This window comes from Syngnathus floridae, chromosome 1 (genome assembly GCF_059516105.1).
Source record: "Syngnathus floridae isolate MCC-2025c chromosome 1, RoL_Sflo_1.0, whole genome shotgun sequence".
Lineage (NCBI taxonomy): Eukaryota > Metazoa > Chordata > Actinopteri > Syngnathiformes > Syngnathidae > Syngnathus > Syngnathus floridae.
The window spans coordinates 7,068,424-7,093,702 of NC_142413.1; the positions used below are offsets into that span (position 1 = coordinate 7,068,424).

Here is a 25,279-nt window from a genome sequence, read left to right on the forward strand (position 1 = left end):
GATTCCTAAAAGAGACACAAAGACGCAAATAAATAGCCTGTATAGCTCTATCCTCCTTCGGTGCAAAATAAAATAATAATCCCCGAGTTGCTTCTTCATTATAATGTTGGTCTCTTGGTCCAAACCAGTTGAAAACCCCTGACATACAGTATACAGACAATCTCAGAATGTCAAGCAAGTGGTTGTGCTTGGGCCCTCCAGTGGACAAAGAAGGAACAACAGTTATATTGAGAAGTAGCAGTGAATGTTATCTATCGTCACGAGCCACGTTGGACTCCCTGGTGGGCCGAATATTCTCTCTCTCTCTCTCTCTCTCTCTCTCTCTCTCTCTCTCTCTCTCTCTCTCTCTCTCTCTCTCTCTCTCTCTCTCTCTCTCACTGACTGAATGGAGGCGAACAGTCGCCGCCGCCTTTCCTGTTTCTTCCTGCCGCCCTCCCTCTTTCGTTCGTCAGGTCCCCTCCCTGTCTGTTTGTCGTCGCTTGTTTCTTTCCTCCCCTTCCTACCTCGTGGTCCTCATCAGCACCCTCCTTCTCTTCCGCCTTCAACGCCGCACAATCTTTAGCTGGCAGTGCTCCATTTCTTCTGTTAGCCAACGCGTTTTTCGGGCCGTTTTTAAAGCCACGGAGACCAGAAAGGGAAATATGCAAACGGGGCTAAAGTAAAAGGTGGAAGCTGGACGTGAGAAGTCGTCTGACGCCTTTTTATACCCTTTTTTTGTTTTCCTCTGGATGAGGGCGTCACGGTGCCCGCTAGCCTGGAATGCAGACTCCATTTGAACGAGCTGCACCTATTTGTCTTGGACGTTTCAAGGACGCGGACCTGCCAAGTGACTTTTTGGGACAAACGCGCACTGCGGTGACTGCCTCTGTCTCAGCATGTTGACGTGAATGGAGTAGCGACGCAGGGTGGGCCTGGCACTGGCACCCCACCTCCACATCCCCTCCCCACCATGCCACACATGATATCCTCAGAGTAGTTTCGTTTATTCGCCCCCCATGGACTCTGCTATCTCATCCCTGTCCAACTTCAGCTGTTACTTTTCCCAGGAAGAGCCAATAAAACACAGCACCGCTCCGCAGAAATCCCCGTGGACATTTTCCATCCGCGCATCGTCGTTTCCAGTTGCTCCAGTGAGTTTGCTCGGTCATGGCGGTGAGTGTGAGCCTGGGCCGGGACACCAAATGGCTGACCCTGGAAGTGTGCCGCGAGTACCAGAGAGGCACCTGCTCGCGCTCGGACGCCGACTGCAAGTTTGCTCACCCGTCGCGTAGCTGTCATGTGGACAACGGCAGAGTCATCGCCTGCTTCGACTCGCTCAAGGTAAACGAGCGGCGGACAGCAAAATATTTGCGCTGTCACTCGGGTTGACCTGCAGATGCCTCGCTGTTTACCTTTGGCAGGTGGTTTTCGTTGAACCATCTGGTTTGCTAGCTACGTTGGCTTAGGTATTAATACTTCACCTTTAATCCGTTGCAGAGCATGGAAAAAATCCTAACACGTAAACCATTTTATATTTTGTGCCCAGGAACCAGGTCGGCATGAGTTGTGTTGCGTTTAGACAAAACGTGTGCTTTGCAGCACCCATTTACGTTCTTGGTGACAGGGAACTACAGTGGATTGCTGCTGATTTTTAAATGCAATTATTGTTTCCTTTTTGGGGCGGGATGTGGTTTCCCATTTTACTCCAAGGCATTTTTTTTACTTGTGGCAATCATAATTTTGTGTTAAACCCACTCCCTTATATTTTAATAGGCATCATTCATTCGCAGAGTTTAGTTATTTGTGGCCCAGCCTGGTACAATTCACCTATTGTGTGTTAAAGTGAGATGAGGGGGTTCATCTACAAAATGTAGTGCTTTGACACCTTGTTGTGGCACTTTAACAAAGTGAATTGAGTGGCACCACTACTCATTTCTATAATCTTGTAGCACTGTAATGCCAGGCAATATCAGTGGAGGTGTTTTATTTAGACAGATATAGTGCTTTGCCGCCATCTGGTATGAATGCTGCTGGAAACCTGAATTTCCTAACGGGGATCAATAAAGTCTCTCTCTCTCTCTCTCTCTCTCTCTCTCTCTCTCTCTCTCTCTCTCTCTCTCTCTCTCTCTCTCGTCACAAACGTATGTTGAAGTGAGATCAGAAGTTTTATCTTGCTGAACATTTGGATTTGAACACAAAGCAAAAGAAATCTACAGCTCATCGCTTCAATACAATCAAACAGGTTCATCCTACAATCCTTGGGCAGCTTCAGTTTGGCTCTCGTCCAAGTGCCACATTCAGGTGTGTCTTTTTCATCACGTCGACTCATTTGCTCGCGCCTGGCCCAGGAATGTGCTGGCAAATATGAGCCGAGAAGAGTCTCCTTAAATGTGCATGGGTGTCGGCCAAAACTGAATTTTGGAAAACACCTAGCGCTCCTATGCTAGTATGATTAGGAAATTGTCCCGTAGTTGGATAATAGGTTACAAGAATTCTGATACTTCATTTGTATTCATTTCAGTCACATTTGGTGTCAAATAGTGAATTTGACAGTCACGTCCTTACGTGGGCCTGTGCATCCTCAATTCTCATCGCAACGGCGCTTGTGACTCACACGCCTTTCCCACACAGCCGCAACCCAAAGCGCTGGAAAATGTTGCTTTACTGCTGTCAGGTTTTCGATGACTTGGTCAGTGGAGACATTTACGGCTGCGTTGTGATTTGAGGTTCAAGCTTTCCGTTTATTCGGCGCCCTCATTTGTTACAGCCGCATATGCATACATCCACATTCAATACAATTTGGGCAAAACATGCACACTAAGTTGTTGCAAGGATGTGCAAGCTTCAGTGCCACAATTAAAATGTAAATGGGCACCAAGTTGTTTGCGTCAATCTATGAATGAAAAAAAATGTTTTCTTAAAAAGGCGACCTCGAAAACCCACGGGTTGCTTCAGCAAAAATAGAAGAATTGGTATTAACATAAACCAGGTAAAACAGGAAAAAGGTATTTACAAACGGCATCACGTTAAAAAAAAAATGGTCTGAATTATAGCGCACATTGATTTTTTTATGTACAGAAAATATTGTACCTGATTAATAAGAATAATGATCAGAATTAGTTTCAAAATAAAATAGCTCTTGTTTGTTTGGATAGATGTATGCATATGTATAATGCAAAGTGTCTTACGTAGATGAGCTAACGGAAATTAGCATCAATGTTTATGGTAATCCAACCAAACCTTCAACAACTGCCACTTTAGCGCGTTTAGACCAGCAGCACATACAAGGACAGCTCACAATCAAAAACACCAAAACGTGTAGCTATTTCATTAACATTTGCTAGCTTGATGCTAAAATATGTAAGATGCCATGGACAGGCTAAATGCAATTAGCTAACTGCTACTTTACACACAGAGCACGGGAGCACCAACACATATGAAACAAAACAATATAAAACATTTATCATCGGCAAGTCTTGTATTCTCAAGAAGAATTACAATATCATATTTATTCATTGTGCATGCAGGGTGTCCGATAATACAATTTCTGCCCAGCTTGTGTTCAAAGTGTGCTTAAGCGGGATGTTTGGTTTCCTGCTGCAAAGGAAAAGTGCGAGCCTGACGAGTGAAATCGTGTAGCATCTCAGCTCGCAGCCGCCGCTGTCTCCTTGCTTATTGAGTTTGAATGCTTTATTAGTCCATTTTTTCACGTTATGTCGTCCAGAGCAGCAGAAATGGAGAAGGCAGTGTAGAGGGGGGCCTAGCAACAGCACAGGAGCGCGTAGCCATTGGATAGTTTGATCATCCTGAGTGGCACGGCTGTTTTTAGCACTGAGCAACAGTCTGCCTCGGTATTGTTGGCATGGAGGGCAGCGAGAGGCCTGCTGCCGTTTTGCGCAGAAGGCCAGGAGGACGCGTTGGAGGCCTGCCTTGTGGAACGAGACGTTTACAAAATTGGTTTACCGTTCCTGTTTAATGTGTTTACACCTGTCTGATTTAAGTGCGCGCTGCGCCTGCAGATAAGATTGCGTCTTGAAATGTCGGGTGTCATTCGGATTTCCAAGAACTCAATAATTTGAACGTTGTATCAAACAAGTAGCCACAAGGTGGCGGAGATTCCCCGGCAGACTCTTCAACTTTTCAGTGTCTCGTTGTGTGCTTTGTTTAGCGTTTGCTGGGGCATTTGCACCAACTTGTGGCTACTTGCCCGATTATGTGATACAACTGAGTTCCTGGAAATTTAAATAACCATATCTGCAGGCTCAGGGAAGACTTAAAACAGACAGGTGCAAGAACACAAAAAATGGAATGGTAAGGGATTAGTCTAGAATTTAATTGAATGCAGTTGAGAAACTATAGTATCGCTTAATTCTCCGCAACAAGATTCTGTGCAACAACAGTGGTACCTTTTACCCCAACGTCTGACACATATTAAACTTGAGGTGCAATAAAAGATGGTTTGACAACACGGAGCGCTGAGATGGGACCATCTGTTTCCATTCTCCAACTTTATCTCATCGGTCTTGTTTGTTCAGCTTGTTGGCTACGAGGGAAATTTCACAAACTGCGGCAAATATTTTTGCATAGTTCAAAATTAATACATGTATTGGAGTCTTTTTTTGTTGTTGTGATTTTATTCGTAGAATTCTGATTAGGCTGCTGTTCTTGTTGCCCTGCCACACTTATCTAATATCCAAGTTAGCTTCATTGAACTCGAAAATTTCCATAAAGTTTTACTGGTCTAAAATTGTGACAGGTATTTATGACATCACATCATGTACATAGGGGTCAAGCGTTTATGGCAAAGTGGTGCAAATAAGCTATATGTGCCCTGAGATTGGCTGGTGACCGCACCTCTAACTTAAGGTCACCTGAGGTCACCTGAGTCAAGTTCACCAATGACGCCAGTGAGTGCTCCAGTAATTGAAGAGATTGACTTTTTTTTTTTTTCCTTTTTCCAGCAGTACATGGCCGCAATTGTTCTTTGCTCAGCCATAACCTTTCCAAATGCGCATCTGACCATGTACAATTTCCGAGACGGCTGGCGCGTTGTTCATAAATTATCCAGCACAAGATCCTAGGAGACCTCATTAGTGCTTAATTTTAGCAGAACTTACAAAATGCCAGCCTGTATTTAAAACCCACTTGACGCTTAGCTAACAAATCGTTCTGTTTTGTGATGATCACGAAATGGCAAGTTTGATCATTATTGATGTCGGGTTGAGTCACAGATTTATTTATTTGTCGTTGTGTTTATTGTGTTCATGTTTGGCACTGTGGTGTGTGTGGAGAAGTAGAAGTTCAAAAGTTGAATTATAATCACCGTCGATGCTCATTTCTGGTAGCTGTCAATGGTTTCCTCATGTTGCCATTAAGCTAGCGGACTCACATTAGACAAAATGAAATTGTTTGATTACATTTTGGTGTTTAAATGTTTAATTTGCTTTAATGTGTACGTTTTACAGTAGACTTAAACTACGAGTAACAAATAGTTTGACGTAAGTACACACTGCCTTTTATTTGAACAACTGAGCAAAACAGTCTTTGTTTTTAAACCTCAACGTGAAGTTGGTACTGGATAGTATCCCAGTGTTGGGCAGCAAAAGCTAAGGAATACTTTTAAAAAGTGTGTTTTGATAGGTTTACACTTGTTAAAGTGTGTGGGACGGGTAAAAGGATCTTTTCACTTTTGACAAGGAGCACCAACTGGGCATTAACCCTTTAAGTTATTCTGTTAAGATTTCCAAGACTGACGACACAAGTGCTCCTTTGCTTCGAGGTAGTTTGAGCAATTTGATGCTTGAAATCAAATCGGCTTCTGTCGTGTTTATCTTTTGCGGTGGCCATAATGTTCCATAAGCAATTTCTGGTCTAGTGTTTGGAGGCTCATCAGTGTGTCGCTTTTCCTGTTCTTTTATTCAGGGCCGCTGCGCGCGAGAGAACTGCAAGTACCTGCATCCTCCTCCACACCTCAAAACCCAGCTGGAGATTAACGGCAGGAACAACCTGATCCAGCAGAAGGCCGCTGCCGCCATGTTGGCTCAACAGATGCACTTCATGCTACCTGGAGCGCAACTGCAGCCTATGGTGCGTCCCCAAATACGACATTCTTATTTCTTAAAATGTTGTGGCATTAACCCTTTTATCTCATTGGATATGGGCAAACCCACCTGACATAAGTGAAAGTCTAAATCCGGAAAAAAATCATTTGTGATGGTAATGCTAGCATATAATGCAAATCACTCTAGATGAGCTCATGGATATTAGCATCGCTATGCCATTAATCATACCGCAGTCTCTGCGAGAACGACTATTAAATCTGCAAATGTTTACACTCCGTATTTTACAGTGAAGCTCAGTGCTGGACAGTGTGGCGCAACATATTACTACACTGAAAGTGTTCAACTGTATTTGAATGTTGTTTACTGTAAAGACATCTGCAAAATATGCCATTTACTGCAACTGATGTCCAACTGACCTCTCATCACTGAAAAAAACTCTTAAGTTAGGGCACTCTTATGTCAAGGTGCCACTATAAAGAATAGAATTTTTGTTTGGTGGTAATGCTGCAAGAGTTTGGACTGTACAATATGTTAATTGGCTCAGTAAATATTGTGAGGCAATGACGTAACAAAAGTCGTTTTCTGAAACCCACAGACAACGTTCTCTGTGACTCCCTCGCTGGCGAATAGTCCCAGTATGCCATTTAGTCCCTACCTAAACCACATGGGCCCGAGCATGGGCTTGATGCCTGACCTGCTGCCCAGCACTCCCCTGCTGGTCCCTGGAAGTCCAACCGGCCTGTCTGCCATGGGCAATGCTGCGGCCGCGCCCAAACACTCCCGCACCGATAAGTTGGAGGTATGGCACCGATGTGTTCCTTTGGCGCACATTGAAAGGTAAACACGGGTCGCGGTTTGTCGCAGGTTTGTCGCGAATTCCAGCGTGGGAACTGCACTCGAGGGGAGAGCGACTGTCGCTATGCGCACCCCCTAGAGGCCGCCATGGTGGATTGCAATGAAAACTGTGTGATCGTTTGCATGGACTACGTGAAGGGACGCTGCGGCCGGGACAAGTGCAAATACTTTCACCCTCCTACTCACCTGCAGGCCAGGATCAAGGCTGGACACAATACGGCTTCTGCCGCCTTGGTGAGTCAACACCATAAGGAGAGCGCTATTTAGGGGCTCAGTTTGTCAATTCGATTAGATTCAAACCCTGTGATAATGTGCTGCTACTTATAAAAGAAATGCATATAGAAAAAAAATTCAAAACATTTTCATCACATCTGCCTGTTTTAATTCTAGCCTTATCCCTAGTCAGTTGAGGTCACATTAGCGCTAACATCACACTGCAGCGTCCTCTGGTGGCCAGTTTCTTTTTTTTTTTTTTAAACATAAGCGTATATTTTACATTCACTCCATTCAAGGTTTACTTTGAAACTAACAAGTGCAACAAAAGAGGATGATTATACATTGTTCATTCAAATACCAAGAACTCTTCCATCACCATTCATTCATATGAGTTTGAAAGTGGAGCTACTCTAATGCTATTTGATGCTCTGCGCGGTGGGTGTGGTCAGGGTGTTCCGGCAGGAGGCGTGCAGTCGCTACCAAAGAGGCAAATGTTGGACAAGAGCAACGGCGCCCCCGTCTTCAACCCCAACATGTTCCACTACCAGCAGGCCCTTGCCAGCATGCAGCTGCAGCAGCCGGCCTTCATCCCTACTGGTGAGTGAGCACCTGCGGCGCAGGCCCCTCAAAAAAGGCATTTTTTTTCCCCCCTCACAATCCCTACGCCGATCCAACATGTAACTCGTAGTCCATTTTGAATACAATTGTCAGATATTGCCGTCTGATCACATTGTATGACTATTTGTTGCTAAACTTAATACTTTGGCTTTTATTTTGTTTGCATGTCCGGCGATACGCCTAAAATCATCCTGCCAATGTGGCTTCACCTGTTGCCATGGTAACCGTCTCATTCCTGTTCCTCCCCTCATCCTCATCTTCTTGTCTGCCTGAATAAAAGTTACCATGATGCACGGCGCCCCCGCCTCCTCCTCCGCCGTTTCGTCGGCCTCCAGCGCAGTCGCCGATGTTCCTTTCACTGAATCCGCCACCTCCGATCAGGTTTGCCTTTGTCTTGTCTTTTAATCCGACTCTTTAGTATGGAAAGCCCTTCAAGCATATATTCCTTTTCATTTCATATCTTCATATTTTTTTGAACTGTTAGGATGTATGTATATAGGAAGGAATGACTGGGGAATTATAGTTTCATGTACTACATCAATTTTACGTCGTCCTCATTTAGTGAGGACTCAGTTAAAGTTATACTTAGTGGTTTGGAACGAAATGTTAGCTGTGTTAGAATGTTGTCTAAATGTTTGCTCTTCTTTGTTCACTTAATGTGTCATTTGATCATATGAGCGTTACTGGCCGTTCCATCCGGCCTTCTTTTATTGCTTCCTCCTCATCTTACAATTATTCAGACGTTAGATAAAACAGAAAACGTGTTTATCTTGCTAATGCTAAGTACAAGCCACAATAATGTTAGCTAACCACTGACCATGGATGTGCGCGTGTTTAGCTGAACACACGTTAAACGGCAACAGCTAGCTCCTCAGTTGTGCCTTTTTGCACCTTTTCTATATTTAAGGAATAACAACTTCTCTCCTCTTTGTGTCTCTCAGTAGAGCTTTCTGAACGTGTGACTCCCGAGCCGGTGGAGCTCCAGTGCATCCCCATGAATATGGAGGCCCACCTGTATCCTGTTCCCGAACTGCTGATGGGGGCTCTCGTGGCCTTGGATTCAGTAAGCCTTTCTCCAAATGCTACTTAAGGCCCTATCCAACCCCTCCAAAAAAAAAAAGAAAAGACAAATGTGTGCCTCTTTAACTGCACGCCAACTTTAGAGGTTGCGCCACCTTCTTCTCAGCCATAATAACCGACACCTTAAAAGTGCACCACATGTGCATGCTAACTGAGCCGGAACAAGAGTTGGCTAAGTCCATTTTTGTTATTTTACAGCAAAGGGATTTAAAGTTTTATGGCGGTGGACATTGATTTTTTTTTTTTTTTTTAAATGTATCATTTTTTGACAGAAATGCTTCTTGTTCTTACATTTTACATTATAATTTTGGACTGACCATTTTATATATTCATATTAGATCATATTGCTGACATTGTAATCCACGACCAAGGGACTGTCATCATCTTCAATGTCATACTATCATCTCGATCAGAAGTGATAAAAAAAATCTAAATATGTTCTCCATAAAAAAAACTGAGGGGTAAATGTGGGGAAAACAGATTAAAACAAAATATAAATAAATATTGGGGGTAAAAAAAATATCAACTGTACTTTGCAGTTGTTATACCACTAATCACCACGAGACAGCACACACGCCTACTTTCTTTTGATTCTTCTACAAATCTTGGAAGCTCACTTTTGAAGCTACAGAAATGTAAGTTGTCCCAGTATTTCACCGGTAGCTTCAGAAACGCGCTAATAGCAATTGTGGACTCGAAAACTTGATTTTGACCAGTCTTCATCTGAATATGACAACAATGGCGTTAGCCCACTCTGGTTCTTGGTAGCTCAACAAAATATAAGACACAGACAAAGAAGAGGAAAGGATAGTTAGACTCATCTCAAAGCCAACCTTGTGAATGTTGATAACCAACAGAGGGAAGATGGAGACGAGTTGAATGGCAGTCTTCTGACAAACTATCACAATGTGTTTGCGGATGGCCTTGCGTGTAAATCCTTCTACGTTTCATTTGTGCGATATTCACTTGTGCTTATAATGTTGACTTCATTGGGATTTTGATTTTAGCTGCAGAGGAGACGTCATGCAAACGCAAAACAATGTTCAGGGAACATACACTCACTGTCATATATTTAAAAAAAAAAACAAAAGTATATGGGATTGGTAAAAAGCCATATCGAGAGATTATCAATAATGAAAAAAAGTATTTATCCTGTATGACAGTGGTGCTCAAACCCCTGCTGTATAAAAAAAATTAACTAAGATGAATAGAAAAGAATTTGATCATAATAGATCACATATAAATGATAACTACTGTAGTCGTAAAAAAAATGATGGCAGGTGCAGAAATGATTGTGTTAGACTTTTATTGCATTGTTATTATTATTATTGTTGTTGTTGTTGTTTTTATACTTGAAAGGCAGTTAAGAATGTTGACTTGTTACTTCCAACATTGCCTGGACAGTTGGACCAGTTTAAGTGGATTGGTTGTATTTTCCTACGGGAAAGTTATGCTGAAAAAAGCGTCCATTATAGTTGTGTACAGTTTAAAAAAAAAAAAAAAAAAGCCATTCACAATAATGTTCGTGTTTCACTCAAAGTCTATCTATAAACATATCCTATTATATACACAACAATAGAATACTGAATCATTCAATCATCGTCAATTAACTGATCACACGGGTGACATTATGACAACAGATTTGTGTTCAATGAAGATTGTAAAAGCTACATTTTGATCTCAAGACAAAAAAAAAAAAAAGACTTTATGATGATGACGTTAGACTGAATGCAAACACTTCAATCGGGCCAAAGTCATCCACTATTATATGCAAGGAACTGCACCATTTAATGCAATGCTGGAATTCAAATGTACATATTCACTTTTTAAATGTCATTTTCATTCTGTTTCAAAAGTTTTGGGGTTGAATGTTTGACATCATAGAATCCATTCCTGTGTTTGATAGCTCTCAAAGGGCACTTGAAACTTGAAACAAGATCCCATCATTTTGTCAAAAGACTTTAGAGATGAACAAAATTTACAGAGGAATTGTTTTAGTTGGGTTGACATTGTGTGTCAATTGTAGCTTGCAAAATCCCTTCAATCTAAATTGTAACGTGCCTCTTTCAAATGGATTCATTGTCCCGATACTTTAAGATGAAATGTTGGATTTTGTTTCCACGCATTACATGAGAACACGTTTTAAGGCAGCTGTGCTGTTTTATTGAGTGTCAGTGTGGTAGGTTAGTATGGGCTGAAGAACGGAATAGGAGGCGTTTTAATAAATCATGTCTCGGTTTTGGTGAATGTATCCAACCCTTGGATGCGAATAGTGGCCCTGTAAAAGATGCTGACATGGATTTGTTTGTTATGAAATCACTTTGTTGCCACGCAGAAAAGACGATCTAATTTTATTTATATAGCATTGGTCGATGTATCAGGGAGCTAATGGGGATTTTTGAAGTCAATACTTTATTTTTGTTTAAAAAAACAAATATAAACAGTGGTGACAGACAGTCCACAAGTCTCCTTTTTTTGGGGGTAGGGGTCGCTCGCCGTGCTGGCCGATGTCCATCCTCTACGAATGTGTGACCTTCACCTTGTTTGCACTTATGTACATATTAGAGAACTGTCTGACTATCCCTCCAAATGTTTATTTTGAATAAATTTAGACTAAAGAGTCTAATATAATAGTCAACCAGTTTATTGTTAATATTACTGTACGTCTATCGAGTACAGTGGAACGCTTTTACCTAATATTCTTTTCTTGAAGTGTTCATTATTTTTGGGCTTATGTAATGCTTTTTTTTTTTTTTTTAATTTAAGAGGCTGTTAAATTTGAATCAAATCCTACGTTGATGTCAAATAATTGAGAGGTTTTTGAAAACTCAACGACTGTTGTTTTCTAGCAATATGACTAAAATGTAAGTTGGACGTGTTGAAGCCTATTGCTAATCTATTTCTAGCGCATAAGTAAAGTCCTAATTACGGTAAATATTTGTATTTTCTTTCATGCCTTGCTTATTTAATGAATGACTCTTAACTATTTGGTGGGGGTGGGCATTTGACAGCGGCAACATAACTCGAATATGTGCTTTATTTGGCAGCCTCTCACTTATGTATGCTAACCTAAAGTCAGAATCAGTGTAAATAGACGTACGAAAAACATCTTTAGGCCAGGATGTAGCCAGCAAACTATCTGAAATCCATTGCATGCACGGCCAACGTGTTGATCATTTGCCTCATAGGACCCCTTGGTAGCTGTTGCTGGCGGGTGGCTCGTGGGGGACTCCCGAGAGACGGTTGATATTCGTCCATATCAACGACATCACTAGACTGGGGGTGTCAGAAAAACTAAATTGAGCACGTTCTCCTAAAACTTTGAATTTTACTCTGCGTTTTCGCCACAGTTTTGTTTTCGATGGTCGCAGCGTTTAGATAGCCGCGCTTTCTTTTTTTGCTCCTGCAGCCTGCCGTTTTGTTTCAATAGCGCTGCCCCCGGCTAGAGTGAGTCATCTTGATGAATTGTTTCACAGCCCTCCAACATATGAACACGAGTGCTGACAGGGAAGGGATGGAAAGCCATTTGATCATTTAGCCTGTATCTTTGAGGCCCAGTTTAAGTAAGCTGCTTGTCCTCATAAATAAGACAACATAGTGCACTAGTAGAACAACGGTGTCTGGTACGCAAGACAATTAAACTGGTACCCCATGTAAACTACTGTGCTATATTAGCCACTAGAAACCAGTACACCCTTTGTACTCAATAAGAAGACAATTTAGTGAACTTGTACAATGACTGTGCCTTACTAATAATGTTTTTCCTACCACTCGTTCCACTTTTGACCTCTTGTGCCCAATTAAACCTTACTGATAAATGACTGCTGCGCTAGTAATACTACTAGGTCCAAATTATAGGCATGTCATTCACTAGTAGCCTACTGAACCCTACTAGTAGACAAATGGCCTGTTAGTGAGCAGAAATGTCATACAGTGTCTACGAGTCTACTAATGTACTGAATTGTCTTGATGTACTTGATATCAGCTGAGTGTCCATGTACTAGTAGGCCAAACATGGCACTAGTAGTGACAGAAAAAAATTACCGAAACGCTAATGATTTTAATCGTGCACCCTAGTTCTACGGGTGTGCCGAAATGTCACACTGCATTGGTGGGGAAAACATTCCTACTAAGACACAGTCATTCTACCAGTGCGCTGAATTTTTTTACTAGTGAGTGCATACCAGTCCATGGACTTTAACTAGTTGTACAACTTTGACATACTTGTAGAACTTTGTGCTATTAGTGAAGTAAAACTTCACGAGTTGATAATTGGGTGCTACTATGATATAAAATTCTACCATTACTAACGTCCTGTGCTTCACTAGTAGTACACAGACTAGTCAACTAGTGTAGTATTGCCTCACTGATAGCATAGTTGTCCTAATGGTATGTCAAACTTGTCCTGCGACTGAGACAAAGTAGTAGCACGCAGAACTATGTGTGCCTTTAGGACACAGTAGTAGTTTTCTGTTCATATTGTCTGTTTATTTTGATACTTGTGTCCAAAATATTCAAGGAACATACCAAGTTGTAGTTGGGAAGTTTGAGAATAAGCCATATCCAAGGAAAAACTGCTGTTTATTGTTTGCCTCTGTTTCTTCTTCTTGTGCTTTTTACATGCCACGCTACTTGTCAGTTGTATACATTGTTGTTATGATCGTTATTATGACGAAGGTACCGTGCCTATTATTCTGCACTTTCTGTTTGACCTTTAATAAATACACATTGTGATCCCAGGGTGGTGTTTCTTTCATTGTTTATGGCACTTCTTTTGTATGTTTGCGATCGTTTGTGAGTGACCAAATCTAGATATTATATAGATATTATTAATCGACTTAAACAGGGGTAGACATTTATATGATCAGGCTAATTTTGGGCCCGATTATCATGACTGAAATTGTGAATGTTAAACCGATTCAATATTTACCATTCTGCATCTTAATACATAAGAATGAATGGAAAATTTGGGATATTTTTTTTAGTTTAGTTTTATCGGTTTTAGTATTCTGTGTTTTTTTTTTTTTCCAAATCCATATAGAGTATTGTAAATGCTTGTTTTCAGTGTCTTAAACTCCCATTACAATATGTATGATACCAGCTTCTACTTTGGGACATACAGGAATATCAAAACACTTAAAATGATCCACAAAAGCACATGGATATCATTAATTGACAAATATTAAATCAAAGCTTTTATGCTATAATTATAACATGTTTCAGTTTTTGTAATGAATGAGCCATTGAATGCAGTATGCAAAATCAAGATCAAGAATACTTTATTGTCCCCTTGGGGTAATTTGTTTGGTGTGGACTCTGTGACAATTGATCACTGACTGGCTCTAAGCTAGTGAATCAGTGAATGAGATAGAAGACTGCATAAAGGAAACTATGAGACAAAGCCACCAAACGATTGAGTAAATCAAGCTTCGCAAAACATTGCTTTATATTTAGACGTTTATCCGTGTCACGCGCAAAGCTCTGAATATTCTGTGTATTTTATTTCGTGAAACCCTGACTGTGGATGGTATGATAATCAACGGCATCTCATGTACACTACAACGTGATGTTTCACCCTGGCCACCCCATCAAAAGTATTCTAGCTACGCCCCTGTTACTTGTGTGTGTTTCTTTGAAATAGAGTTATGATTAATTTATTTCCCACTGTCAGAAGAAGGTTGAGAGTGGTTAGCTAAAGTGTAAGCGACCCCTAAACTAACATCGGGGTTATACTGATGCCTGTGATTGGCTGGCGACCATTTCGGGGTGTACCCCGCCTTCCTTCCAGAGTCAGCCGGGAGAGGCTCCAGCTCGCCTGCCGACGAAGAAAGATGAGCACGATAGACAGATGGAGGGCTTTCCGCTGTAAATCCAAGCCTGCTTTTCGGAGCCTCTGTGTTTAACTCTCCGCTGCAATTCAGCCGGGAGCGCGTTTGTAACACACACGGAGCCCGTCAAAGGTGGACGGCAGCCCCGGAAATACAAGCAGGCCCCGGCCGTCGGACGGACGGACGGACACGCCAGGTTGAGGGGCACCGCCGTCAGCGCGCTGATTGCGTCCAAATGGTGACGCCAAAATAGAATGCTGTACGCGGCGTGCGTCACTCGACGACACATCCCCGACAGTGCCTCTTCGTAACCGGGTCGGACCCCTGACGAGCCCGGGTATGGGACCGCGGAGATTTAGCCACCGTCGAGCTAGCTAACAGGCGGAGTGAAGCGGAGAGGGTAGCAACTTTTCTCCCCCTTTACACGCCGAGTTTTTCATCCTAAACTGGTGGCAGTTATGACCAATCGAGTTTATTATACCCACAAATAGACGACGTTTGATATCGTTGTCCCGGCCTGATTTTTGACAAAAGAATAGGGGTGCACAGGGCCCGTCAATGTTTCCGGGCGTCGCGAAGCTAATTCGTTAGCCGCTCCAAGTTAGCTTCGCCTCAGTCCACCACCAATGAAGGAGTACAAAGTGGTCGTGCTGGGCAGCGGCGGCGTCGGCAAGTCGGCGCTGACCGTCCAGTTCGTCACCGGCACCTTCATTGAGAAGTACGATCCCACCATCGAGGACTTTTACAGAAAGGAGATCGAGGTGGACTCGTCCCCGTCTGTACTGGAAATCTTGGACACTGCGGGCACCGAGCAGTTTGCCTCCATGCGGGACTTGTACATCAAGAACGGCCAGGGCTTCATCCTGGTCTACAGCCTGGTTAACCAGCAGTCTTTCCAGGTAAGAAAGGATGACCATCCTACTCCATATTTATCGCAGGGGACACATTCCTGGTCCATTTGTGATAGGAAAAAAATCTGTGAAATTGACAGACCATCAAAACATGAACAACTAGAGTTTGACCAGCTAAAGCGAACCTCCGGGTTTAGTCCTAGCTTCAATGTAATAAATATGCCAAAAGTGCCAAATCAAATAAAAAGAACATTAGTCTTACTCAGGGGTGTCAAACTAATTTTTGTTGATGGCCGCCTCGTAATCATATTTTCTATCGAAAATGATATGCAGTATAGGCTACACAACAAACTGATGAAGAACAAGTTTTGGAATCAGATAAGTTAAACACTGCTTGAATAACTGCATGGCAATAAAAGTGTCTATTTTTCTTTTCTTTTCTTTCTTTTTTTGACACAAAGTTTTCAATTTGTCATCGTGGGACTCATAAGATGATGTGACAAGCTGTATCTGGCCCCCGGCCAGGCCTTGAGTTTGACATTTATGGTCTCACTGGTTTTGAATCGAACAGTTTTTTATTCGACTGCTAAGTGAATCACATTCATTACAGATGATAGGTTTGAAAAAGCTGAGATGAAATTAGCATGTAAAAATATTTCTGCTACCTTTGTCATTTGAATTGCCCAAATTTATTTTTCTCTTCCTCCTTTGAGGACATCCGACCCATGCGAGACCAAATTGTGCGAGTGAAGCGCTTCGAGAAGGTGCCGCTGATCCTGGTGGGCAACAAAGTGGACCTGGAGTCAGAGCGTGAGGTGGCGGGCTCTGACGGCCGCGCCCTGGCCCAGGAGTGGGGCTGCCCCTTCATCGAGACCTCGGCCAAGAGCAAGACCATGGTGGACGAGCTGTTTGCTGAGATTGTGCGCCAGATGAACTATTCTACGCTGCCCGAGAAACAGGAGCAATGCTGCACCGCCTGTGTCGTACAGTGAGGAAGAGGTACGGATGTTCATGCACTCGGCGGGCGCGGGTACGTCCCATAAAAGTATTTGCATGGATTCTATTCCACCTGAGAGATTTCAGCCTAGTAACGTGATCAATATCACATAATCATAAACGTACTAAAAAAATGTCATCATCATAAATGTACTAAAAAAAATGTCTAAAATGTTATTTTACTTGTCTTCAGACAGATTTGAACCTCTCATCCATTGGCTTTAAGATGGCGCCAAAACAATAGTTTTATATTAATCTTCTTTTGGCCAAATTTGTGAAGGTTCACTGTGTATAAAAAAAAACAAAATGGAAGCTCCGGTTTGACAAAAGTAGAAATGAGACCATCAGATGACTGCTCCAGCACAACGTGATGTGCATAAGCGACAAGAGATGTAGCGAGAAGAACGAGTGGGCGAAAACATTTAAGATGGATGTTCGACGGGGGCGAACCGCAAACGCCGCCGCTCGGCGGTTCGGGCAAAAGAGCAAAGCAGACAGTTTAAAGAGGAAAAACGCCACATCCTGAATAAGAAATGACGTTCCAAAACAGGAAGTGACATTGTTGCAGAGCAGCAGCAATCTATTTTCTGAAACTAAAACATAGCTTACCTCAATTTTAATTTGTTCTGGGAATATTTGATTTATTTATTCCCAGCAATTAAATCTCTTCATTCTTCAAATTATTTTTGTTTTGGCTGTACTGCACCCATATTTGCCAGCCGCTTTCATTTTAATATGTATAATTTGCACCTGAGTAAATAGCACAGGACCAGTTAAACTTAAAATAATAAGTCCAGACAATACAGGAATCGATTAGCAAAGTAATTGACAATTCTTATCCTAGTTTTGTTTTTTGATATATTTGGTCTTTTCTTGAACTGTCAATTTAAAATAATGTTCTGATTATGAATAGGTTGACACTTTATACATGTTTTTGTAGCCAATTCATTGATTCAATAATAATAAAAAAATTCACGGATTATTCAATTATTGAAATAATCGTTGATTGTAGCTTTAATATTACTATAGATTTTTGTCACGTAAAATAGTAGTTCTAAACATTTTATTTTGTTTTATTCAGGAGGCTGCTATAAATTAATGGCATTGTCATTCATTTCAGTGGAGAAAGATAATTTCAGATTTATGGGTACTCTCACGGGAGTTACGTCACCGCTGTACTTGAGCTTCAAGTCTTTTGTAAAATATTTCAACTCCAGTGTGTGAGTGCCGTAAGACAATTTCTTAAAACATGTTTTTATACGGTCTTGCTGACAAGTGGATTTTGTGTGTGTCTTTCCAGATGCAGTGTTTGTCAGATCAGCGGGGGGTGGTGCGCAAAAGGAAGTGGGGGCACCCCGAATCGCCAGCCCCTGCACAACATGGCCGCTCGGTTTGAAGGTTCCCTGGTATCTTAATGCAGGCATGACCGCCAGCCGAGACTCCTATTTTTGATATCCCGATTTTCAGAGGGACATTTGGGTTGTGCCGCCACTCGAAAAGCCTTGAAAGGACCACGGAGAGACTTGCCACGTAGTCAAGTGCTCGTGAATTTCGTCCCCTGCCGATCTCCTTCCCCTCCTTCCTTTTAGTCAGAAAAATGTAATAACCAACAAGTGTTTGTGAGGCAGCAGCTCCTTTTTAAAGCTGCTTTAATCGCCATTATATACTTTCTTATTATTAAAACTCGTATTGCGTCACTATGGGATGCCGTTTGGGCAATTTATTTTAACATTCTTCATATCCAGCTTAAGGTACGTGCACTAGCACGCTCTTTGTCAACATTCGGCCCACTCGTAATAGTCTCCTGGATCCGACTAATTACAAAAAATGTCTGCGAGTAATTTTGCCTCTCTTCATCTTCACTAGTAAGACAGTTAACTAGTAATATTGAAATGTCTGCCGATTAGTTGGTCAACTTTTGCATACTCATCAAATGACTGGATCTTAAGCTGGATATCAAGTAGATTAAAAAATAAAATGCTCACAATGGCTTTCCATATGTCATTGGTTTTAGGGGAGTCTGAAGTATTTCATCTTCAGGAAACATTTTGAATTTGAAGCACGGACACTTCAGTTCCACTTCCAGTATATTGCTCACTTTTTTGTTTAAATTCCTTTTTTTAGTTTCACAAAGTGTTGACAGGATGGTTGACTGTATTGAACCAAGGCATTTTTTTTGCAGTAAAGGCTGTTGTTAAATGTTCAAATCCAAGTTTGATGCGGCGATTTAGCTCAATTTGAATGACTTTGACAGGAGTCCCAGTAACACGTGTGTGTGTGTACGTGTGTGGATCATATAGATGGACACCTGTCTCCCCCGTGCGCTTTTTCCCAGCGTCTCGGTGGCGGCGGCGGAAGAAGGACCAACGCAAGCACACTTGTCCACATGCATATTTTGTCTTTTCATTATTTCCACTTGACCATTTGTTGTCATTCAATAAGTCTAGCTGCAAACTGTTAAACAGATTTAACATTGCTTTCTGTTTTTTCCCCCCTCTTAATAGTATCATATTTATTAAAAACTTATGATGTGATTAGCCAGTTTTAAACATTTTGATTTGATACTAGGTTTTTGCTTTGGTGACATCAGGCTACAAAGGTATATATTGTTTGTTTTTATATTAAGATGAGAATTTAACAGAGCCTTAAAATAATTTCTGATGCATCTCTGTGTCTTGTTTCTTCTTTCACTAACACGCAGGTGTCAAACTCAAGGCTCGGGTGCCAGATGTGGCTCGCCACGTAAATTTACAAGGCATGCAAGGACAAATTGTGCATCGGATTTGTATGTCAATACTAAGATAACAAATACTTTTCATTTAAAAAAAAATTGAGCTATTGCCAGCAAATTTTATTGCCATTCATAGTGTTTAAATATTTGAGCAGTTTCATTATCCTCTGTTTGGAAAACTAGTTTGTTGCGTAGCTAATACTCATATGAGACGTTCATACATTTATTTGGGTTGATAATTTTAATGGCCCTCCGAAGGAAACTATGACTACGATGCGGCCCGCAGCAAAAATAAGTTTGACACACTTGCACTAACGGATAGCCTTATTCTAAAAAAAAAAAAAAAAATCTTTTAATTGTGTCCTCAAATGCTAAAGTTAGCATACAGCAATCAATTTACTAGTACACGCTTTAAAATAGTAGGACAACCTTGGCATACTTGTAGGAAGTAAACTACATTATACTAGTGAGGCAAAATTAACTTGTTGACGTGTGTGCTTTTGGTACTAACAGTGTTGTGCCAGATCTTAACTAGCAGAACTTGATGTCACTTGTAGCATGCATGTTTTATTTCACTATTATGTAAGTTGTACTGGTAGCTGACTAGTAACTGACTGTTAAAATACTTTTACACAAGACTACTATTTCTTACTACTGCACTGACTTTTCTTACTAGTATGGAGAAAATGTGTACTATTGCACTAATCTCTTGTTGGAAAAACGTTAATCGAAGAAGTGCTCAACTTGCTTTTCTAGTAATTAGCATTTAAACGGGCTTCCACTTCATTTCTCAAAAATATTGCAGTTTAGCCTCCAACCGTCAGAGGCAGTGCATGTTTTCTTTTTAATCTTAAAGCTGTGACGTCAGGGGTAAATACGGAAGTGATGGTCATATTTACGCCACGACCTGGCTACTGCCCTGCCAACTGAGACATAAGACATAAAAAAAAGGCCTAAAATGGCCAAGTCCGCGTGAGGATCACGCCGTGAGCAGACATGAAATCTGTGTTTGTTACTGTGGGCACGACAAGCTTTGACGACCTCATCAAGGAAATCACGTCCATTGAGGCCATTGAGGTGATAATAATTTGATGCACCGCAAAAGCCGTTTATCGAATACGTATGTTGCAGCACAGAATTCCAAGCTATGTTTTATTAGGTTGTGCTCAGATTCAACACTTCATTCAGAATAATGAAATTGGAGTGGACTTTTACAAGTGTTGCCACAAATAGCACATTGTAATTTTTATACATGCCACAAGATGACACCAAAGCCCTAGTTTTATATTAGACACGGCTTTGGCAAATTTGTGATTTTTATGACTATCCAGGTTGATTGTATTTCAAGTGAATAAACCAGTGTTTTTTTTTCTTCTATCAGGCATTAAAACATCGTGGCTATGAACGTTTGGTTCTCCAGGTAGGAAGAGGAGCCGTTCTGCCGGATCCTAAGAACTTTCCACACGTCACCATGGAAGTTTTTCGCTTCAAGGACTCCATAGCCAAGGAGATGGAACAGGCAGATCTCATCGTCAGTCATGCAGGCAAGTACTCTGCAATGCTCATTTTCTGTTTGAATACATTTTACTCAGTTGCCTTCAGAATTTCAAGCAAATGCAAGTGTAACTACGAGTGGATATAAAAAGATTTTGTGACGTTGTAAAGGTGGGGGTAAAAAAATCTAAATGATTATCTTGCTCTTCTATTGTTTTAGCATCTTTTTATGGCTTTAGCCAGCCTCCACACCTCCATTAGGCCCTGAGCAAATATTATGTTTGGGGTCCTGTATTTCTGCCAGTAATATAATTATCAATACTTCATTTTTAAAGAATGTGTGAAATTCCTGCCTCTATATAACTGTAATAATGAACAAAGGCCAGTAGATGGCAGGATTGTATCGCTTTGGATCAGCTATCAGTGTGACTTTTAAGTAGAAGATGAAGATGAAATGGTAAATCGCGGCTTGTCATGTGAATTCTGGAGCACAGAAATGACAAAATGTCACAAGTCGGACAAATTCTGACACCTGATACTCTAACAGATTGTTTGTCTGCACAGTTTGGTGTAAACAGCATCTGTGCCACCGTGGGTAGTTGAAAGTGTGTGTTGTGACCGTGAGAGCAGGTGTTCAAGGGTGGTGAGGACTGTGTAACAAAAAAAGAAAGAGTCACCAACTTTGAAAACAATAACTCAGACTCCATTTCCAACTTTGCTCACGTCCATGTCTACCTTTTGGATGTTTTTTTTTTTTTTTTTAAACGTTCACACATCCATTAAAACATGTCGACATGTGAAGTGAAACCGGGAATTTGCCGATGGGCTCGTGGACATGTTAAGGAATGTGGATCTTGTTTCTGTCAGGGGCCGGAAGTTGCTTGGAAGCACTGGGTGCTGGCAAAGCCCTGCTGGTGGTGGTCAATGACAAGCTGATGGACAACCACCAGCTGGAACTGGCCCGACAGCTGCACAAGGACTCGCACTTGCTCTACTGCACTTGCCTGTATGTAATGTAGACCTGGGGAGGGGTTCTCAAACGTATTTGGGTCCAGAGGGAAAAAAAGAAAAAAAAAATTCCAGGGACACACTGCTGCAAATTAAACATAAAGCAGAGGTGTCCTAACTTTTTCGACAGTACCCCAAAAAGAGAATAGAAGCAGATTATGCTGTAGGTTAACATGATGAGATAGCAAAAACAGTTCGGTATCATTTTATAATGATTAAAGACAGCAAGATTTGTTATCACGTTACCATGTAGTAAGTTTAACCTCCAAATTTGGCCAAAAAGAATTCATTCTGATTTGGGTAGCTGGCAGAATCCCATCCGCTGATGTCATACTTTTTACATTTACAATGTTTTTAAACATAGTCTTATTTTTTATAGTATTTTAGAAGAGGAGCGTAGAATGCAAAACAATTAGAAAGTTGCTTATCTTTGAAGGAAAAAATAATAATCGTCCCATGTAAAAGAAAAAAAAATGTAATCAAACAACCATAAAGTTGTGGGTTTTGTTTTTTCCTAAATAGTCAGGATATTATGATGTTAAATTAACCTTAAACAAAGGAAGAAAGCCATATTTTAATGTGAATTTCAAAAAATACATCTTGACTCATGGATTATTATTATTTTATTCTGAAAAAAATGAATTTGTTCTGAAAAAAATAACCTACAGTGGACAGTTTGTGTACTTTATCTATTCATGTATTTTTTTTAATGAGAACCCTGGGGCTCGATTGTACAGAGGGATGATTAAGTTGAGTGAGACCCTTTTTTCTCCTTCTTCCTCTCGCAGAACGCTGACAGAAACCCTGAAGTGCATGGACCTTTCCGTCCTTCAGCCTTTTGTGCCGGGTCAGCCGAAAAAATTTGCAGACTTTATGGACAAAGCACTTGGACTCAAGTAAATCTTACCATCATTTTAATTTGGACTTAATATGGAAAATTATTGTTTTTTTATTTCACATTTTCTTGGGTCTCTGGAATTCATGCCCATGCATATTTTTCCTAACAGTAAGGCTGATTTACACACCAACTGCCCTCTCACACTGTGTTTCCTCACCTATAACATAATCTGCTAGGCTGAGTGAAGATCCCGTGCCACTTTCAAGTGACAGCAGGGCGACACTGCATTGTATTGTTTTAATGCAGAAACAAAAACATTCCATTACGAGTGCCTTGGTATCACGTCAAAGCTGAAAGGTAAGCCGAGCTGCAATGAGTTTTGATGGGTAAACACATTAGTTGCCATTGTTAGCTTATGCTAAGCGACACGATTGCTCGGTGACGTTGTTCCTGGAATATTTTGACAGAAGCATGCCACAAACATGTAATGAGTACTACTGGAAAATGTTGCGGTATTTCTCCTTTATTTTCATATCCTCACCGAGGAACAGCAGTTTTATTTTGTTTAATTTTTAATCAATCTCGTGCTCCATCTTGTGTATGTGGGCCAAAGTGCAATTCAGGCTGTTTTGTCTATGCGCTATCAATGTCACCTCAGTCTTGTATGTTTTGCAGACCTCGCACAAGTAAAGGCAATGAAGCATCATACTCATAGATCACTTTCTACACTTCTCAGCATGTAAAAATACACATACAGTCAGTCAACCTTTGCTTGGCAATGCATCATATACTGTAGTGACCACATTATAAAAAAAATAATTGCTGGTTTTACCATACCAACACCCTTTAAACGTTTAGGCTTATTGAAGACACACTTTTAAAGTATTGGTTAGTGCGTGTTCTTATTCTCTCCCTAATCATTTAACATCACTTAGAGGAAAAGAAGACTTCTTTATCCTGTACAAATTAGAGGTACGGTGTGCTTGCCTCCAGTTGAAGTTGATTGTAAAACTGATACATCCCAAAAGTAAACATTACTCATATTATTTTGTCTAACAAAGGTTTGCGAGTATGTTAATAGATAGCAGAAAACATTATTGGATGGGCTAACAGTAATTTGCATGTTTGGGTTATCATGTCGCTCAATTTTTTTTTTTTTTTTAGACAACTGTTGATCAGGCTTTTGCTGATGATGATCGCAAGGAAGAGAAATGCTCACATTTTGCTTATGTATGGCTTTGATTGAGATACTTCCAACTCTCTTAAATAATAGTATTAAGCACTTGAGTCCCACCCCCCCATATCCAACCTAGCTAGCAAGCAGATGGCTCCTAACTGATTGTTAGCCGTCTGCTTGTTCAGACCGGTTCTGCCAGCTTCTTCAATAGGATCCACATGATGTTTGCGCAAAGCCTCAAGTAATTTAATAAAGGTGGACACTCGCTCTTTCTCTCACGCTGTCGTGCATGATGGCTATTTTGTTTTTTCCCCTCCTTCCATTGCGCTTCTTTTGACATCTTGCATTGCTGCCAGACAGTGAGATGGTTGTACGAAGCAACTCTGTGTGCCCCCCCCCCCCCCCCCCACACACACACTTTTTTTGGGGGGGTGGGCACAATGACAGGAGACAGGAGTTGAGGGCTTACTGTACGACTGTACTGTTATTTATAATAAATGGAATTTTTTTAGGTTGTTTTTCTTCCTTTTTTTTTAGTTTAGCATAAGCACTTCCTCTTGTGACCCTGCAGGTTCTTTACTTTGGCCTACTTCTGCCTTGCATTGAGATTTATTGTAATAGGAGAATATTAAAAGCAGGCACAAATGTTAAAATGATGCTTGTATTTGTACTTATATAAGTACAGGAGTAGAATTGGTCCCTTTACCAGAGTCTACTTTTGCCACCTCTGTGGGTATGTCATTAGTCTGGTAACTTTGAAATTATGCAGTCGGGCAAAATTCATAGTTAAAAATTATTATGTGTACACACTTGAGGACAGTCGGAATGCCGTGACTCCTGTTTTCATAAGTGCGTGAATAACAACTTGATTTAAAACTGTTATGTCGAGCGCTTTAAGAACAATCGTCCTATTCATCACAACAGAACTGGACCAAGGAAGGCCATGCAAAGAATCACAACTGTGTCAGTTTTACAGTAACTTTAATAAACAACTGAAAAGATACACAACTCAGAAAGTTAGCGGGATTAGGATTTGGGGTAAAACTTCAAGATGAAACTGTAGAAGTTCTAAATTTCTAATGTTTCCGATCTTTTTGTTTGTCCCTCTTGCTGTTCTTACACGAAGAATGACAAAATTCACATCAGGTCTTTGTTCCATTGTTATTTTCAGGACTCTTGCAGTTTGTGTTGCTCGTCAATTCAAATCCATTGACCAATTTGAATGAGGAAATTTAGTGGTTGATTCTTGGCTCAAATTTCAGCACTTCAAATTTATTCATCAGAAATCTTTGGGTTATCTGCCGGCTATGGCCAGTTGCCCAAAATAAAGGATTTTGACTGAATTCTTATTTCTAAACCCCTAGTCTAATATAGGGAGTTTCATATTGTTGATCAACAGATTTTGTTTTCTGTCCGTGCAAATACACGTGTTCCCATTCAAAAGCCCTTCCGTGGCAAAAAGGCAGCTTAATCAATCCAATCAAAGACTTAGTTGTTGTTCACATGCATACATGTTTGTCTCATTAAGTCAAACGGAGATAAATGT

General features: G+C 41.0%; 3 protein-coding genes across 7 annotated transcripts; all 3 read left to right on the plus strand.

The window, feature by feature from the left end:
- Positions 1 to 379: 379 nt before the first annotated feature.
- mbnl3 (muscleblind-like splicing regulator 3) lies at positions 380 to 13,549 on the plus strand. Of its 4 annotated transcripts, none has more exons than XR_015858003.1 (8): positions 380 to 1,320; positions 5,902 to 6,066; positions 6,637 to 6,840; positions 6,906 to 7,130; positions 7,562 to 7,709; positions 8,011 to 8,111; positions 8,675 to 8,793; positions 11,999 to 13,549. XR_015858003.1 is itself a non-coding variant. In XM_088373627.1 (8 exons), the coding sequence occupies exons 2-8, from the start codon at positions 1,147 to 1,149 to the stop codon at positions 8,690 to 8,692; spliced, it is 1,035 nt and encodes a 344-aa protein (XP_088229753.1). In that variant the 5' UTR covers positions 380 to 905; positions 1,047 to 1,146; the 3' UTR covers positions 8,693 to 13,549. The 4 variants fall into 4 exon arrangements, 3 of the variants coding, with proteins under 3 accessions (XP_088229753.1, XP_088229762.1, XP_088229770.1); XM_088373627.1 differs by having other exon boundaries at positions 380 to 905; positions 1,047 to 1,320; positions 8,675 to 13,549; XM_088373636.1 differs by lacking the exon at positions 11,999 to 13,549 and having other exon boundaries at positions 381 to 1,320; positions 8,672 to 8,816.
- A 907-nt stretch (positions 13,550 to 14,456) lies between these two features.
- rap2c (RAP2C, member of RAS oncogene family) lies at positions 14,457 to 19,150 on the plus strand. 2 transcript variants are annotated; one of them, XM_088375347.1, is made up of 3 exons: positions 14,457 to 15,537; positions 16,203 to 16,519; positions 17,786 to 19,150. In XM_088375347.1, exons 1-2 carry the CDS (start codon positions 15,265 to 15,267, stop codon positions 16,479 to 16,481), a joined length of 552 nt encoding a protein of 183 aa, XP_088231473.1. In that variant the 5' UTR covers positions 14,457 to 15,264; the 3' UTR covers positions 16,482 to 16,519; positions 17,786 to 19,150. The 2 variants fall into 2 exon arrangements, with proteins under 2 accessions (XP_088231473.1, XP_088231466.1); XM_088375340.1 differs by having other exon boundaries at positions 14,474 to 15,537; positions 16,203 to 16,488.
- Positions 19,151 to 20,078: 928 nt separating this feature from the next.
- On the plus strand, positions 20,079 to 24,011 carry LOC148403793 (UDP-N-acetylglucosamine transferase subunit ALG13). Its single transcript, XM_088375354.1, has 4 exons — positions 20,079 to 20,293; positions 20,598 to 20,760; positions 21,578 to 21,716; positions 22,507 to 24,011. Exons 1-4 carry the CDS (start codon positions 20,213 to 20,215, stop codon positions 22,616 to 22,618), a joined length of 495 nt encoding a protein of 164 aa, XP_088231480.1. The 5' UTR covers positions 20,079 to 20,212; the 3' UTR covers positions 22,619 to 24,011.
- The last annotated feature ends 1,268 nt before the right edge of the window (positions 24,012 to 25,279 follow it).

What these genes read in the sequence shown, in the direction of transcription:
- mbnl3 (XM_088373644.1), top strand. Translation starts at nt 1,147, where the DNA reads ATGGCGGTGAGTGTGAGCCTGGGCCGGGACACCAAATGGCTGACCCTG. An exon ending in CCCGCACCGATAAGTTGGAG is followed by an intron (nt 6,841 to 6,905) that starts GTATGGCACCGA and finishes GGTTTGTCGCAG; the next exon opens with GTTTGTCGCGAATTCCAGCG. An exon ending in GCCGGCCTTCATCCCTACTG is followed by an intron (nt 7,710 to 8,671) that starts GTGAGTGAGCAC and finishes TGTGTCTCTCAG; the next exon opens with TAGAGCTTTCTGAACGTGTG.
- rap2c (XM_088375347.1), top strand. Translation starts at nt 15,265, where the DNA reads ATGAAGGAGTACAAAGTGGTCGTGCTGGGCAGCGGCGGCGTCGGCAAG. An exon ending in TTAACCAGCAGTCTTTCCAG is followed by an intron (nt 15,538 to 16,202) that starts GTAAGAAAGGAT and finishes TCCTCCTTTGAG; the next exon opens with GACATCCGACCCATGCGAGA.
- LOC148403793 (XM_088375354.1), top strand. Translation starts at nt 20,213, where the DNA reads ATGAAATCTGTGTTTGTTACTGTGGGCACGACAAGCTTTGACGACCTC. An exon ending in TCTCATCGTCAGTCATGCAG is followed by an intron (nt 20,761 to 21,577) that starts GCAAGTACTCTG and finishes TGTTTCTGTCAG; the next exon opens with GGGCCGGAAGTTGCTTGGAA. An exon ending in TTGCTCTACTGCACTTGCCT is followed by an intron (nt 21,717 to 22,506) that starts GTATGTAATGTA and finishes TTCCTCTCGCAG; the next exon opens with AACGCTGACAGAAACCCTGA.